Genomic DNA, 13579 nt, shown 5'->3' with positions numbered 1-13579 from the left:
CTGGAGTGCAGTGGCTGGATCTCAGCTCACTGCAAGGTCCGCCTCCCGGGTTTACGCCGTTCTCCTGCCTCAGCCTCCTGAGTAGCTGGGACTACAGGCGCCCGCCACCTCGCCCAGCTAGTTTTTTGTATTTTTTAGTAGAGAGGGGGTTTCACCGTTTTAGCCAGGATGGTCTCGATCTCCTGACCTCGTGATCCGCCCGTCTCAGCCTCCCAAAGTGCTGGGATTACAGGCTTGAGCCACCGCGCCCGGCCGATTTTTATATTTTTAGTAGAGACGAGGTTTCACCATATTGGCCAGGCTGGTCTTGAACTCCTGACCTCTTGATCCGCCCACCTTGGCCTCTCGAAGTGCTGGGATTACAGGTGTGAGCCACCACACCTGGCCAGGTTCCTTCCCTTTATAAAGGCTCTCCTGTCTCTCCCTTCCCGGATGGCTGATGGATGCAGACAGGATGTGGGGCAGGAGCAGCAGTGGGAAGCAAGCACAGAGAAGCTCGCACCACCCTCCGACACCGCCAGCCAGGACCTGCCACCTATAATCCCAGCACTTTAGGAGGCTGAGGTGGGTGGATCACAAGGTCAGGAGATCAAGACCATCCTGACCCACATGGTAAACCCCATCTCTACTAAAAATACAAAAAATTAGCAGGGCGTGGTGGTGCACGCCTATAGTTCCAGCTACTCAGGAGGAGTCTGGGCTGTCCCTCCCCAGTTCCGCAGTCATCCAGTCTCCGTTAGGCGCCCACCCCCCAGAGCCAAGCCAGGCAACCTGAGTCAGTTCAGGGTTCACGTCCTGGCTCTGCACATGCGGCCTTGGGGGTCTCTCCCGACATAATATTGAGCCTCACTGTGTCCCTGGAAAGTGGGAGGACCTGGTGGGGTTCTGGGGAGGGAAATTACGAAAGCTCCAGGAAGGAGCCTGCTAGGCAAGGACGGGGCCCATGAGCGGCGCAAGAGACGTTCCAGTAACGCCGTCTGGGCCCGAGAGGTGGAGACCACCCCTCAACCTGCCTCAGAATCTGACCTCCGCCTTTTCTCCCGGCAGCAGGGAGCGGACTCTCCTCTCCCGGGCCGCCGTGGAGGTCGCGCTTACCCTCCAGCAGCTCCACGTGGCCCCAGTCCTTCCTGCGGTCTTGGTCTTGCTCCTGGGGGTTGGCGGACGAGCTTCTCCTGGGGCCGCAGACGCCACCGAGGGTCCCTGCGGGAGAGACGAGGGCGGCTGAAGGGGGCCGGGCGTGTGGGCGGGGCCGTCCGCAGGGGCAGATGCCGCAGGGTCGAAGGGCAAAAGAGCCCTAAACGCAGCGGAAACTCTCTGAGCACGGGCTTAAGTTGGAAAAAAACTGAGCGCGCGAAGGTGGAAGGGGCCCCGCCGCGGTGAACACGGGCGCGGAACCGCGGAGAGGGCTCCCCGCACTCGAGGTGCAGCAGGTCAAGGGTTAAGAGCCCAAAACCCCACACCTGGGGTCAGGAGGCTCCATAAGAAACCAGGAGTCAAAGGTCAGAGTACACTGACGAGCCTCCGTCGGAAGAGCGGGCAAGGGCGAGTGGAAAGCGGGGCCGGGTCGGCGGGCTCCGCACACGCAGCCGCAAACGGGCAAAGGTCAAAGCGCCAAAGGCCCCGGCCGCGCGGGGGGAGCGCGGGCCGCGGCGTGGTCCCCGGGCTGCCTGGCCGTCTTCCTTCGCGTTACCTTCTTTGGCGAGGAGCCCCGGGCGGCCGCAAGGCGGCAGGGCCCGTCTGAACCCCGCCGCGCCGCGGCCCCACCAAAGTACCGACATCACGCACACCACTCCGGGCGCCGCCGCCGCCGCCGCCGCCGCCACCGCCACCCCCCTTCCCCGACTAGCGGCTGCGCAAGCATCCGCGCCGCCCGCCGGGAGTTGTAGTTTCATGGTCGACGGCGGCTGCGAAGGGACACTCCAGCCGGAAGTGCACTGTCGGGACTACAACTCCCAGGATGCAGTGGGACCCGGAGTCGCGAAGGCATGCGCCGATGGAACGCTCTGATTGGCTCCTCCCGCTGTTTTCAAAGAGGGGGCGGGACAGAGCTGTTGCCGTGGTAACTGGGGGGACTCGCAGGCTGTCTTCCCGAGGAGGAACCTCAAACCCGGACATTTTCTCTTTCTTTTTTTTTTTTTTTTTTTTTTGGACGCGTTGTCACCCAGGTTGCAGGTTGGAGTGCAGTGGCGAGGTCATAGCTCAGTGCAGATTCGAACTACTGGGGTACAGAGATCCTCGCCCCTCGGCTGGGATTGCAGACGCCGCCACCGTGCCCAGCTTTTTTTTTTTTTTTTTTCAAGGAATACTCATCTCATAATGAGGACAGCATCTGCAATTTAGAGATTCCTGTCTGCAACCTTCATTGTTCCAACGACAACTTTTGGGTAAGAGCTAATAGGATGCCGTCTATCGTGGAAGAAGCTGAGGCTCAGAGAGGGTCAAGTTGCTGGAATACACCGGACGCGCGACCTCAGGGAGGCTGGAAGGAGAGAAAGCCCCAGTCCACGAGACTCCCAGCCTCCGGCGTCAGTTTACCCTCCAGTCTCCAAGCCCTCAGGGGCAGGGGCGGATGGATTCGCCTAAGTGGGGCGAGGTCAAGGGAATGAAATAAACCCCGGAACCTGGAGCCTGCCCTGGTCTTCGCGTGATCCTGCCTAGAGGAGCAGGGCGGGAGCTTTAGCCTGGAACCTGCAAGGCGTGCCCACCTGTGTCATTCAGCTGGGGCAGCAGGCCAGAGTGGGGAGTGCCTGCTCCGGGGCAGCAGGCTTGTGAAGGGTGAGAATAAGAATATCTGGGGGTAACTGTGTCCCAGGCTGATGTCACAGTTGCAAAGGGGAGCTGGTTTGGTGGCTCAGGCCTGTCATCCCAGCACTTTGGGAGGCCGAGGCAGGCGGATCACCTAAGGTCAGGAGTTCGAGACCAGCCCGGCAAATATGCAAACATGCCTGGCAACAGAGCAAAACCCCATCTGTAGTAAAAATACAAAAATTGGCCGGGCGCGGTGGCTCAAGCCTGTAATCCCAGCACTTTGGGAGGCCGAGACGGGCGGATCACGAGGTCAGGAGATCGAGACCATCCTGGCTAACACGGTGAAACCCTGTCTCTACTAAAAAAATACAAAAACTAGCTGGGCGAGGTGGCGGGCGCCTGTAGTCCCAGCTACTCCGGAGGCTGAGGCAGGAGAATGGCATAAACCCGGGAGGCAGAGCTTGCAGTGAGCTGAGATCCGGCCACTGCACTCCAGTCCGGGCGACAGAGCGAGACTCCGCCTCAAAAAAAAAAAATTATCCGGGTGTGGTGACAGGCACCTGTAATCCCAGGTACTCAGGAGGCTGAGGCAGGAGAATCGCTTGAACCCGGGAGGCGGAGGTTGCAGTGAGCTAAGATCTCACCACTGCACTCCAGCCTGGGTGACAGAGCGAGAATCTGTCTCAAAAACAAAGTGCAAAGGGAGGCCAGTTCACTGCCTCAGGCCTGTAATCCCAGCACTTTGGGAGGCTGAGGCGGGAGGATCGCTTGAGCCCAGGAGTTCCAGACAAGCCTGGGCAACTGAGATAGTGAGACCCAGTTTCTACCAAAGGAAAAAAAAACAGAGAATTAGCCAGGCATGGTGGTGCACACCTGTGGTCCCAGCTACTCGGGAGGCTGAGGCAGGAGGATTGCTTGAGCCCAGGAGGTTGAGAGTGCAGTGAGCCGAGATGGCGCCACTGCACTCCAGCCTCGGTGACAGAGCAGGACCCTGTCTCAAAACAAAACAAGTGTAAAGGCCCCAAGGCAGGAACAAGTGTGGACAGAGGAGCAATTTGAGCAGAGTGGGGCTGGGGAGAGGGAGCAAAGATATAGCTGGGGCTCAGGTTGGGGCCTGACCACACTGGGGCTGAGGGGCCTCAGCTCACATCGTCCTCAGTTCCCAAACTCTAGCACTTCAATTTCCCCATCAGCCCAGAACAAGGACTGGGCCTCACTCTGGAAGGGCCTGGCAGCCTCCTTACACACATTCCAGATGCTGCTGCCCACGCCTGCCTGGGCGCACTGATGCCACCGGCTGGGAATGTTTTCGACAGACAGCAGCATCCTCCCTCACCTGCCTCAGTCCGCCCCAGGGTGCCCCAGCAGGCTATGACCTCAAACCTCACTCACTACTGGGGTCACCTGCCTGGCCCTGAATCAGCCGGGCCTGGTGTCCCAAGACCTACAGACGCCCCCTGCACCCCTGCAGGAAACCAAGACTTCTGAACTATTTCACCATTCACTTTGCGTTCGTCTTTTCTTCTATTTAATGAGACATCAGACCCCCTAAACCAGTATTCCTGAATCTTAGCAGCAAGAAAGTTATCCTCAGCCGCACGTGGTAGCTCACACCTGTGATCTCAGCATTTTGGGAGGCCGAGGCAGGCGGATCACGTGAGGTCAGGAGTTTGAGACCAGCCTGGCCAACATGGTGAAACCCCATCTTTACTAAAAATACAAAAAGTAGCTAGGTGTGGTGGCCTGTGCCTGCAATCCCAGCTACTCAAGAGGCCAAGGCAGGAAAATCACTTGAACCTGAGAGGTGGAGGTTGCAGTGAGCCAAGATCGCACAACTGCAGTCCAGCCTTGGGCAATGTAGCCAAACCCCATCTCTACAAATAATACAAAAAAATTTTGTTGGCCGGGCGCGGTGGCTCAAGCCTGTAATCCCAGCACTTTGGGAGGCCGAGACGGGTGGATCACGAGGTCAGGAGATCGAGACCATCCCGGCTAACACGGTGAAACCCCGTCTCTACTAAAAGTACAAAAAACTAGCCGGGCGAGGTGGCGGGCGCCTGTAGTCCCAGCTACTCAGGAGGCTGAGGCAGGAGAATGGCGTAAACCCGGGAGGCGGAGCTTGCAATGAGCTGAGATCAGGCCACTGCACTCCAGCCTGGGTGACAGAGCAAGACTCTGTCTCAAAGAAAAAAAAAAAAAAATTCTGTTGGGTGTGGTGGTACCTGCCTGTGGCCCCAGCTACTTGGGAGGCTGAGATGGGAAGATGCAGAATTGCTTGAACCGTGAGGCAGAGGTTGCAGTGAGCTGTGACTGAGCCACTGCCCTCCAGCCTGGGTGACAACATGAGACCCTGTCTCAAAAAAAAAAAAAAAAAAAACCTAATCTGGTTTTCGAATAAGACAACAGTTTCTGAAACAGGTCCTTGCCCAAATTCCAGCCTGGCAACTCTGCAGCCATCGCCCCCGCCCCGCCATTTATTTTAACTACATCTGTCTCCACCACTCATGTATTAAATAAATACAATATTGGCCGGGCGTGGTAGCTCACGCCTGTAATCCCAGCACTTTCGGGAGGCTGAGGCCGGCGGATCCCCTGAGGTCAGGAGTTCGAGACCAGCCTGGCCAACATGGTGAAACCTCATCTCTACCAAAAATTCAAAAATTAGCCAGGCATGGTGGCGGGCACCTGTTAATCCCAGTGACTGGGGAGGCTGAGGTAGGAGAAATGCTTGAATCCAGGAGTTGGAGGTTGTAGTAAGCTGAGATCTCACCACTGCACTCCAGCCTGAATGACAGAGCTGAGACTCAATCTCAAAAATAAATTAATAAATACAATATTAATATTTTGTTTGCTTACGTTTTACAAAGAGACAATATCACCATCAAAAGTGGGAAACCGTATGTCAGGCCGGGTGCGGTGGTTCACGCCTGTAATCCCAGCACTGTGGGAGGCCGAGGTGGGCAGATCACCCGAGGCCTGGAGTTCGAGACCAACCTGGTCAACATGGAGAAACCTTCGTCTCGAATAAAAACACAAAAGTTAGCCGGGCGTGATGGGCACCTGTAATCCCAGCTACTCAGGAGGCTGAGGCAGGAGAATCGCTTGAACCCGGGAGGCAGAGGCTGCAGTGAGCCGAGATCATGGCACTGCACTCCAGCCTGGGCAACAGAGTGAGACTCTGTCTAAAAAAACACAAAACAAAACAAAACCCAACCAAACCCCAGAAAGTGGAGAATCACTAGACGGAAGGGGATGGCCGCAGGCCCCTGTGACGAATGATCACAAACTTGGTGCCTCAAAGCAACGTTCATTTTCTTCCATTTCTGGAAATGAAAAATCCAAAATCAGGACCACAGGCTGAAGTCAAGGTGTGTGGAGGCCTCGCTGCCTCCAGAGGTACCCGGGCTCCTTCCTGCCTCTCCCAGCTTCTGAAGGCTCCAGGCGTCCTGGGCTTGTGGCCGCATCGCTCCCACCTCGTCTCTGTGGTCGCACTGCAGCCTCCTCGTCTGCCTGTGTGAAATCTCCTCCTGCCTCTCTATTGTGACCGCGTTTAGGACACTCCAGGACAATCATCTGCATATCGCTCAGATCTTCATGGCGTCTTTTGAGACTCTTTTTCCAAATAAGGCAAATGTCACAGGTTCTGGGGATCAGGGTGTGGACTTACCTTTGGGCCAACCACAGAGGCCACAAAGAGGAAAAGACCGCTGAATACAAAGCATCCGCCAGCCCAGCCCTGATGGGTGTTTGTTGCTGTTGTTGAGACAAAGTCTCCCTCTGTCACCCGGGCTGGAGGGCAGTGGCGCGATCTCGGCTCGCTGCAGCCTCCACCTCCTGGGTTCAAGCGATTCTCCTGCCTCAGCCTCCTGAGTAGCTGGGACTACAGGCATGAAAAGGAGCGAGGCTCTGACCTGGCCACAGCGTGGATGCACCTGGAGGACGTCATGCTCAGTGAGAGACACCAGACCCAGGACACATAGTGTGTGATCCACTTGATATGACGTGTCCACGACAGGCCCATCCACAGAGGCAGGAAGGGGATGTGTGGGTGCCGGGGGCTGGCAGAGGGAATGGGGAGTGACGGCTAATGGGGCTTCTTCTTGCGGTGATAGAATTTTCTGGAACTAGACAGTGGTGGTGGTTGCCCAACTCTGTGAGGTACTAAAATCACTGAACTGGCCAGGCACGGTGGCTCATGCCTGTAAGCCCAGCACTTTGGGAGGCAGAAGCAGGTAGATCACAAGGTCAGGAGTTCGAGACCATCCCGGCCAACATGGTAAAACTCCGTCTCTACTAAAAATACAAAAATTAGCCAGGTGAGGTGGCGGGCGTCTGTAGTCCCAGCTACTCGGGAGGCTGAGGCAAGAGAAACGCTTGAACCCAGGAGGTGGAGGTTGCAGTGAGCCAAGATCTTGCCACTGCACTCCAGCCTGGGTGACAGAGCAAGAATCCATCTCAAAAAAGTAATAATAAAAATAAAATAAAGTCACTGAACTGTACAGTGTAAGTGGTGAATTGTATGGTATATGACTGAAGTTTCCGAGGTGTCATTAAAGAAACTCAGACGCCTGGGGTGGGGCGTGTCCCGTCCCCCATCCTTTCTCACAGGGCCTCAGATCACCCTTCTGCGGTGGGGGGCAGACACTCTAGGAAGGGAAGACCTGGGTTCCTGCTGGCGAGAAGGCGGAGGACATTTCTTCAGTGTCTGGTGCTGCGCCCTCTGCCCAGCGTGTTCCGTGGAGGGTCTCACTGTCTTCCTCCAGACGTCTCTTTACTGGCCCATTTGACAGAGGCAGAACCGAAGCTTGGGGAGGTGAAGCGAGACTTGCAGGGCCCCTGGGGTGCTGGCCACAGGGTTCTAGTGTGGGAAGCTAGGCCAGGCTGGACCTCAGCCATGGGGACCCCTGGCCCCATCTCAGTGGTGGGCCCCTGAGACTGTGGCACCTGCTACACCCTCTGTGTGACCCGCCTAAGCCAGGAAGAGAGGGTCAGGAGACGCCTGGGCCACCAGGAAGGCATCCCGGCGTCCAGCCGGACCGGTTATCCCTCCAGAGGGCTCCCTGGCTGGACAGGCTGGTCACCATGTCTTCACCCTGGTGCTATTTAAAAGTGCGTGCCACCTGGGGCTGTGGCCACAGAACCAGGACAGGGCTGCTGGGAGCTGTGTCCCCACAGCAGAGGTCACTGTCCCTCTCAGGCCTCGGTTTCCCTACCTGTCAATGCCTCCACTTGGCTGTGAGTCTGTGAGGATCACTGTGCTCACCTTTTGGGACCCAGGACATGAGGCAGGCCAAGGAGGAGTGGGGGCCAGCCGCCTTGCTGGGTGGTTCCCCGTGGGACCTGGGGTGTGGCTCAAGGGAGAGCAGGTGTGGGTGTGAACGGGACCGCCCCATTCCTGCCGCCTTCGATGTGCCCCGCCGGCCGGCCACCCACAAGTCTACGTGGCTGTCTTCCCTCCTGCCCACCTACCTGCCCAAACACACGTCCCCAGCCGTCACCTACACACCCACCCGCGCATCCCCACACGCTTGTGGGCCTGGCTTTCGGGAAATTACAATTTGGGGGGAGAGCAGTCCCACCAGGGCATGCCCCGGAACCTGGCTGGCGGGGCTGACGCACGCGGCAGGACCTCCCGTGTCCATCTCTGTCCCCCAGCATCTCCACCTCTGCCCGTCTCTCTCGTCTCTCCCTGTGTCTCTTGACTGCCACCGTCTCTCTGTCTCTGTCTCCCTCCGGGTCTCTGCGGCCCGCGTCTCACACTCCCGCCCCCGCAGCCCGAGGTCCTAGCCCGCCCGGGGACTCGGCTGACTCACCGACACGCCCCGCGAGACAAACACACGCGCGGAGGCCGAGCGCGGAGTCCTGCACCGCAGCGCCACTGTGCACCTGACCCCCGCCGCCGAGACGCCCCATTGGCCGGCGCCCTAGCCTGGCCCCACCCCCGAGGCACCCCATTGGCCGGCGTCCTAGCCTGGCCTCACCCCCGAGGCACCCCATTGGCCGGCGTCCCCCGCCCCGCCCCCCGAGGAGCTCCTTGGGCCCCGCCGCGCGATGGCAGAGCCGCGGACGCCCGGGAGCGAAGAGCGCGCGGCAAACCGGGCGCCGGGTCATGCGCCGCCGCCTGTGGCTGGGCCTGGCCTGGCTGCTGCTGGCGCGGGCGCCGGACGCCGCGGGAACCCCGAGTGCGCCGCAGAGAACGCGCAGCTACCCGCACCTGGAGGGCGACGTGCGCTGGCGGCGCCTTTTCTCCTCCACTCACTTCTTCCTGCGCGTGGACCCCGGCGGCCGCGTGCAGGGCACCCGCTGGCGCCACGGCCAGGACAGTGAGTGCGGGGCGGCGGGGCCCGGGCGGGGAGAGGCGAGTGATGGCGGCGCGGCCGCCGTTGTCACGGTGACCTGCGCCCGCGGAGGAATCCCGGAGGCTCCTCTGTGCAGCCTCGGCCTCAGTTTCCCCCGACTGTGCGATGGGTGCAGCCCTCTTGCTGGGAGGGTTGGACTGTTAAAACGAAGACTGCAGCGGGGGGCCCGGCTCAGGGGCAGAGAAGGGTCCGTGTGGCACAGCCCTGTGGGTGGGGTCACCCATCTGCAGGTGGGAAACTGAGGCTCCAGAGGGGCTGGGGCAAGGCCAGCTGCATGGTGGAAGGTGGGGGTTGACCGCCGGACTCCTGACATCACAAAACCGAGTCAGGGCTGCCTGAGTCCGGGCCCCTCTGCTTCTTCCTAGACACCCCATCTGGCAGGTGAGGACAAGGAGGCACACGGAGGGAATGGGGCCTGCCCAGGGTCCCACTGACAGGGGTGGCAGAGCTGGGTCCCCACAGGGCCCAGGACCTCACAGAGCGGGCGTCTCCATCCCCAGGGCCTGCCCAGCACACGGTAGGCCCTCAGCGTTTGTGGACTTTCAGGAGCAAGAGGAGAGGCCGGGCACAGCAGGGGATGTGGGGGTAACCTGGAGGCCAGGGGAGTCAGTGTGCCCGCCGGGCAGGGGGCGCTGGGGAGGGGGCCTGGGCTGCTGGCTGCCACGTGAATCACTACCATTAGGGCAGATAATCACCCCTGCCCTTCCCAGCGCTTTCATCTGGGCGCCAAGGCCCTCATTAGGCCGCACGCGACGAGGGCGGACAGGGGACCGGCTGGGCCGGTCCCTCTGTGGCGGGCATGGCCAGGCGGGGTGGCCTCGGGCTGGGGCAGAGGCCTGGCTCTGCTGCCTGACCTGGGACAGTCGCTACCTCTCTCTGAGCCTTGGTTTCCCTAGCTGGACAGTGATGGGGGTGAGGGCTAGCCGAGGGCTCTCCTGCTGTTCGTACATTCGCTGGTCACTAGTCGGGCACCTTGTGGGTGCTGTGCTCAGCACAGGGGACCCAGTGGTGACAGAGATGCCCACCCTCCCGGGGCTCCCAGAAGCGTGCAGCAGTTACACACAGGAACAAGGGCAGGTGGGTGCGCAGAACAGTGAACAGCGGTGTTGGGAGACGCCTTGCCGGGGTGGGGGGAGGCGCAGGGCGAGGAAGGGGCCAGGGGAGATGGTGACACAGACACCCCAGAACTCAAAGCCTCAAAGACGTTCCCGTGTGCCCTGGAAGGTCGGGCCTATAGGCTGCCCCGAGGAGCTTGTACTTTGACAGGGAGCTGGCCGGGCACACGGGGAACTGTGCACCCGGCTGAGGAAGCGGCAGGCACCCAGGCCGGGGTGAGCAGGTGTGGGTGAGGAGTGGCGGCCGGGCCCAAGGTCCTTGCTGGACAAGACACTTTGGCTCAGGGTGGGGCAGGGTGAGCCCTGGGCCACCCACAGACGACGGGGTCCAAATCTGGCTCTGCCACTCCCTGGCCTCAGTTGGCCCCTCTGCCATGTGGGCTGCTGAGTGGGTTTGGTAGGACAGTTGGCATACAGTCGGCGCTCAAGCACGTCTGTGGTGTCCCACTCCAGGCCACTGCCAGTGTGGCCTCCAGTCCGGAGCTCTGAGTCCCAGTGACTGTGCGCGGGCCAAGCCGCCGAGCTGTGAGGGCCGGGGCTGGGGCTCCCTGGGGCAGTGCTTGTCGCTGGCTCATTTATGGTCATCAGCGGCCCGGACGGGCCCTGCCCGCTCTGACTCCCACATCCCAGGAACCCTCTCCCAACCTTCCTCGTTGGGGTTCCTGCCCCTGGTGTCCCCCTGGGTGTCTGGGACCTCCCCCCCAACACACACACACATGGATGCTGCCCTCGGGCTGAGTTGCAGGGACAGCGCTGACCTGGCCTGGTGGACTCTCCCATGGGTCCTGGTCGATCCCTGCAATCCCTCCAGCTCAAGGGGCCGTCCTGCTTCTCGTTCCCTCCGCCTGCTCCTTGCTCCTCCTTCACATGCTGGGGGGTTCCTGGTGTCAGTCATGGCCTTGGGGGGATCCTGGGTGTCCATCGTGGTCCTGGGGGGCTCCCGAGTGTCTGTCATGGTCAGGAGGGGGACTTGTGGTCTGGGGCGGGGGGCTCCTGGTGTCTGTCGTGGTCCTGAGGGTCCTGGACGAAGCACGGTGGACAGCAGCGGTGCTGGGGGTGAGCCAGTGCCAGCGTGAGCGGCTGTGAGCCAGCAAGGCCCTCCCCCGACCCCCGCCTCCCCCAGGCATCCTGGAGATCCGTTCTGTACACGTGGGCGTCGTGGTCATCAAAGCAGTGTCCTCAGGCTTCTACGTGGCCATGGACCGCCAGGGCCGCCTCTACGGGTCGGTGAGTGCCGGGCAGGGCCGGGCGGCACGGGCGGGGTGGGGGGGTCGGCCGGCCTCACCCCCACCCGCAGCGGCTCTACACTGTGGACTGCAGGTTCCGGGAGCGCATCGAAGAGAACGGACACAACACCTACGCCTCCCAGCGCTGGCACCGCCACGGCCAGCCCATGTTCCTGGCACTGGACAGGAGGGGGGGGCCCCGGCCAGGCGGCCGGACGCGGCGGTACCACCTGTCCGCCCACTTTCTGCCCATCCTGGTCTCCTGAGGCCCCGAGAGGCCGGCAGCTCCCCAAGGTGCCCAGGCTGGTGGCGAGGGCCCAGCCATGCTTGTTCTTCCCCTTGCTGGCCCCGTAAGCGCTGAGTGCCCACGGCGTGTGGGCACTGGGGACACAGCACAGGAGCCCCCCAGGGGGACCCCAGCTTGAGGGGACAGCGGCCACCAAGCAGGTCCAATCCTGAGTTGCTGACCTTGAGGACCCAACAGGGCACCTCCCGGGCTGAAGGATGCGGACGTCAAAAGGTTGAGGGGGATGTCCCAGGCAGGGCCCTGCAGAGGCAAGGGCTCAGGGTTGGCAGCACGTTGGGGGGCGGGCCAGGAGAGGAGACGAGGGGAGGGGGTACGAGGAAGGGGCTGGGGAGACGGTGACACACGCCGCAGAACACCAGCCTTGAAGTCGGTCCCGTCCTGGGAATCTGCAAATGCGCCGCCTTGTGAGGACAAAGGCACCTGCAGGTGGGACGGAGATGGGGGAGCATCCGGGGTGGGGAGTCCAGGGCCCCAGTGTCCTCACAGGGTCCTCACGACAGGGGGCGAGAGGGGGAGAGCCAGAGAGAGACGGGGACGGGGTGCACTGTGGAAGGGGAGGAAGGGCCCCAAGCTGAGGGATGCGGGATGTGGGTGCCTCCAGGTGCTGGGGAAGGCGGGGAACGGGTCCCCACTGGAGCCCCCGGGAGGGACCGGCCCTGCTCCACCTTGATACTAGCCCAGTGGGACCCATGTTGGACTCTGGCCTCCAGAACCGCCAGAAAATAAATGTCGTCTTTTAAGCCTGCAAGTTTGTGGTCCTTCGTTACAGCAGACGTTGGAAATATGCACACGGTGTCAGAAACTGTTCATGACAAAGTAAGCCTCAGGGGGCCGGGCGCGGTGGCTCAAGCCTGTAATCCCAGCACTTTGGGAGGCTGAGACGGGCGGATCACGAGGTCGGGAGATCAAGACCATCCTGGCTAACACGGTGAAACCCCGTCTCTACTAAAAGTACAAAAAACTAGCCGGGCGAGGTGGCGGGCGCCTGTAGTCCCAGCTACTCGGGAGGCTGAGGCAGGAGAATGGCGTAAACCCGGGAGGCAGAGCTTGCAGTGAGCTGAAGATCCGGTCACTGCACTCTAGCCTGGGCCACAGAGCGAGACTCCGTCTCAAAAAAAAAAAAAAAAGTAAGCCTCAGGGCTCCTCACATCCCCAGGAAGGGCAGAGGCTGAGGGCAGGAGCCGTGCTGGGTGCAGGGCAGGCCTGGGGCTTCGTGCCGCTGTCCTGCGGGACGTGGGGAGGGCTGCTTATTGGGGTGGGGGCGCCCCCACCTGTGCCCAGCGTCCTCCTGACATCCTGAATCTGCTGGGCCTTCTGCCTGCAGCGCTGGGAGTCAAACTCCAGCTGGAGAAAAGGGCAGAGCCAAGAGCCCAGGTCCACCCCAGCCCCGCAGCCTCGAGCCAGGCAGCGACACCCTGGGACCGTCTCCCCTTCTGTACGTGGGGTGACAGCACCATCGCCCTGGTGAAAGGGACAGTCCCCGGGGACGGCCAGGGCTCCACCCCCAGCTGCCGCCTTCCACATAAATCCAGGAAAACTGCGCCGGGGCACTTGCTGGGAGGCACTGAGCAGCCTGACAGGGAAAACCCTTCTGGGAGGGGAGGGTCGTGCCCGGCCCGAGAGGCTCTACGCACCCTGCAGAGAAGGGGACCCTGCCCTAGGGGACACCAGGTGGCCTCTGGGGACACTTTTGGCTGGCATGGAGCAGGTGGAGGCCAGAGCTGCGCTCAGGATGACCCCAGGTTGTCAGCGTCGGGAGATCTGCACGCATTGACCAGCTCAGAGGGCATTGCCACTTGAGTTCTGTTGCCAGGGGCCACACGG

At 61.1% G+C, this 13579-nt stretch overlaps 2 protein-coding genes across 3 annotated transcripts in view; one reads left to right on the top strand and one right to left on the bottom strand.

The window, feature by feature from the left end:
- The window catches only part of POLRMT (RNA polymerase mitochondrial), a gene marked incomplete at its 3' end in the record, with an annotated part of 14586 nt that extends 12700 nt beyond the window's left edge, over positions 1 to 1886 (bottom strand). The window contains exons 1-2 of the mRNA XM_026457288.1: positions 1691 to 1886; positions 1096 to 1200 (exon numbers count right to left, since the gene is read on the bottom strand). Coding sequence (XP_026313073.1) covers positions 1096 to 1200; positions 1691 to 1778 — 193 coding nt within the window. The remainder of the gene's footprint in view (positions 1 to 1095; positions 1201 to 1690) is intronic.
- Positions 1887 to 8799: 6913 nt separating this feature from the next.
- FGF22 (fibroblast growth factor 22) lies at positions 8800 to 12503 on the top strand. Of its 2 annotated transcripts, none has more exons than XM_023195477.2 (3): positions 8800 to 9071; positions 11346 to 11449; positions 11543 to 12503. In XM_023195477.2, the coding sequence occupies exons 1-3, from the start codon at positions 8858 to 8860 to the stop codon at positions 11807 to 11809; spliced, it is 585 nt and encodes a 194-aa protein (XP_023051245.1). In that variant the 5' UTR covers positions 8800 to 8857; the 3' UTR covers positions 11810 to 12503. The 2 variants fall into 2 exon arrangements, with proteins under 2 accessions (XP_023051245.1, XP_023051246.1); XM_023195478.2 differs by having other exon boundaries at positions 11520 to 11719.
- Positions 12504 to 13579: the final 1076 nt, after the last annotated feature.

The sequence above is a fragment of the Piliocolobus tephrosceles genome, chromosome 21 (assembly GCF_002776525.5).
Source record: "Piliocolobus tephrosceles isolate RC106 chromosome 21, ASM277652v3, whole genome shotgun sequence".
Lineage (NCBI taxonomy): Eukaryota > Metazoa > Chordata > Mammalia > Primates > Cercopithecidae > Piliocolobus > Piliocolobus tephrosceles.
Note: the sequence above shows the minus strand (reverse complement) of the source record. Positions and strands in the feature narration are given on the sequence as shown.

What these genes read in the sequence shown, in the direction of transcription:
- FGF22 (XM_023195477.2), top strand. Translation starts at nt 8,858, where the DNA reads ATGCGCCGCCGCCTGTGGCTGGGCCTGGCCTGGCTGCTGCTGGCGCGG. An exon ending in CTGGCGCCACGGCCAGGACA is followed by an intron (nt 9,072 to 11,345) that starts GTGAGTGCGGGG and finishes CGCCTCCCCCAG; the next exon opens with GCATCCTGGAGATCCGTTCT. An exon ending in AGGGCCGCCTCTACGGGTCG is followed by an intron (nt 11,450 to 11,542) that starts GTGAGTGCCGGG and finishes TGTGGACTGCAG; the next exon opens with GTTCCGGGAGCGCATCGAAG.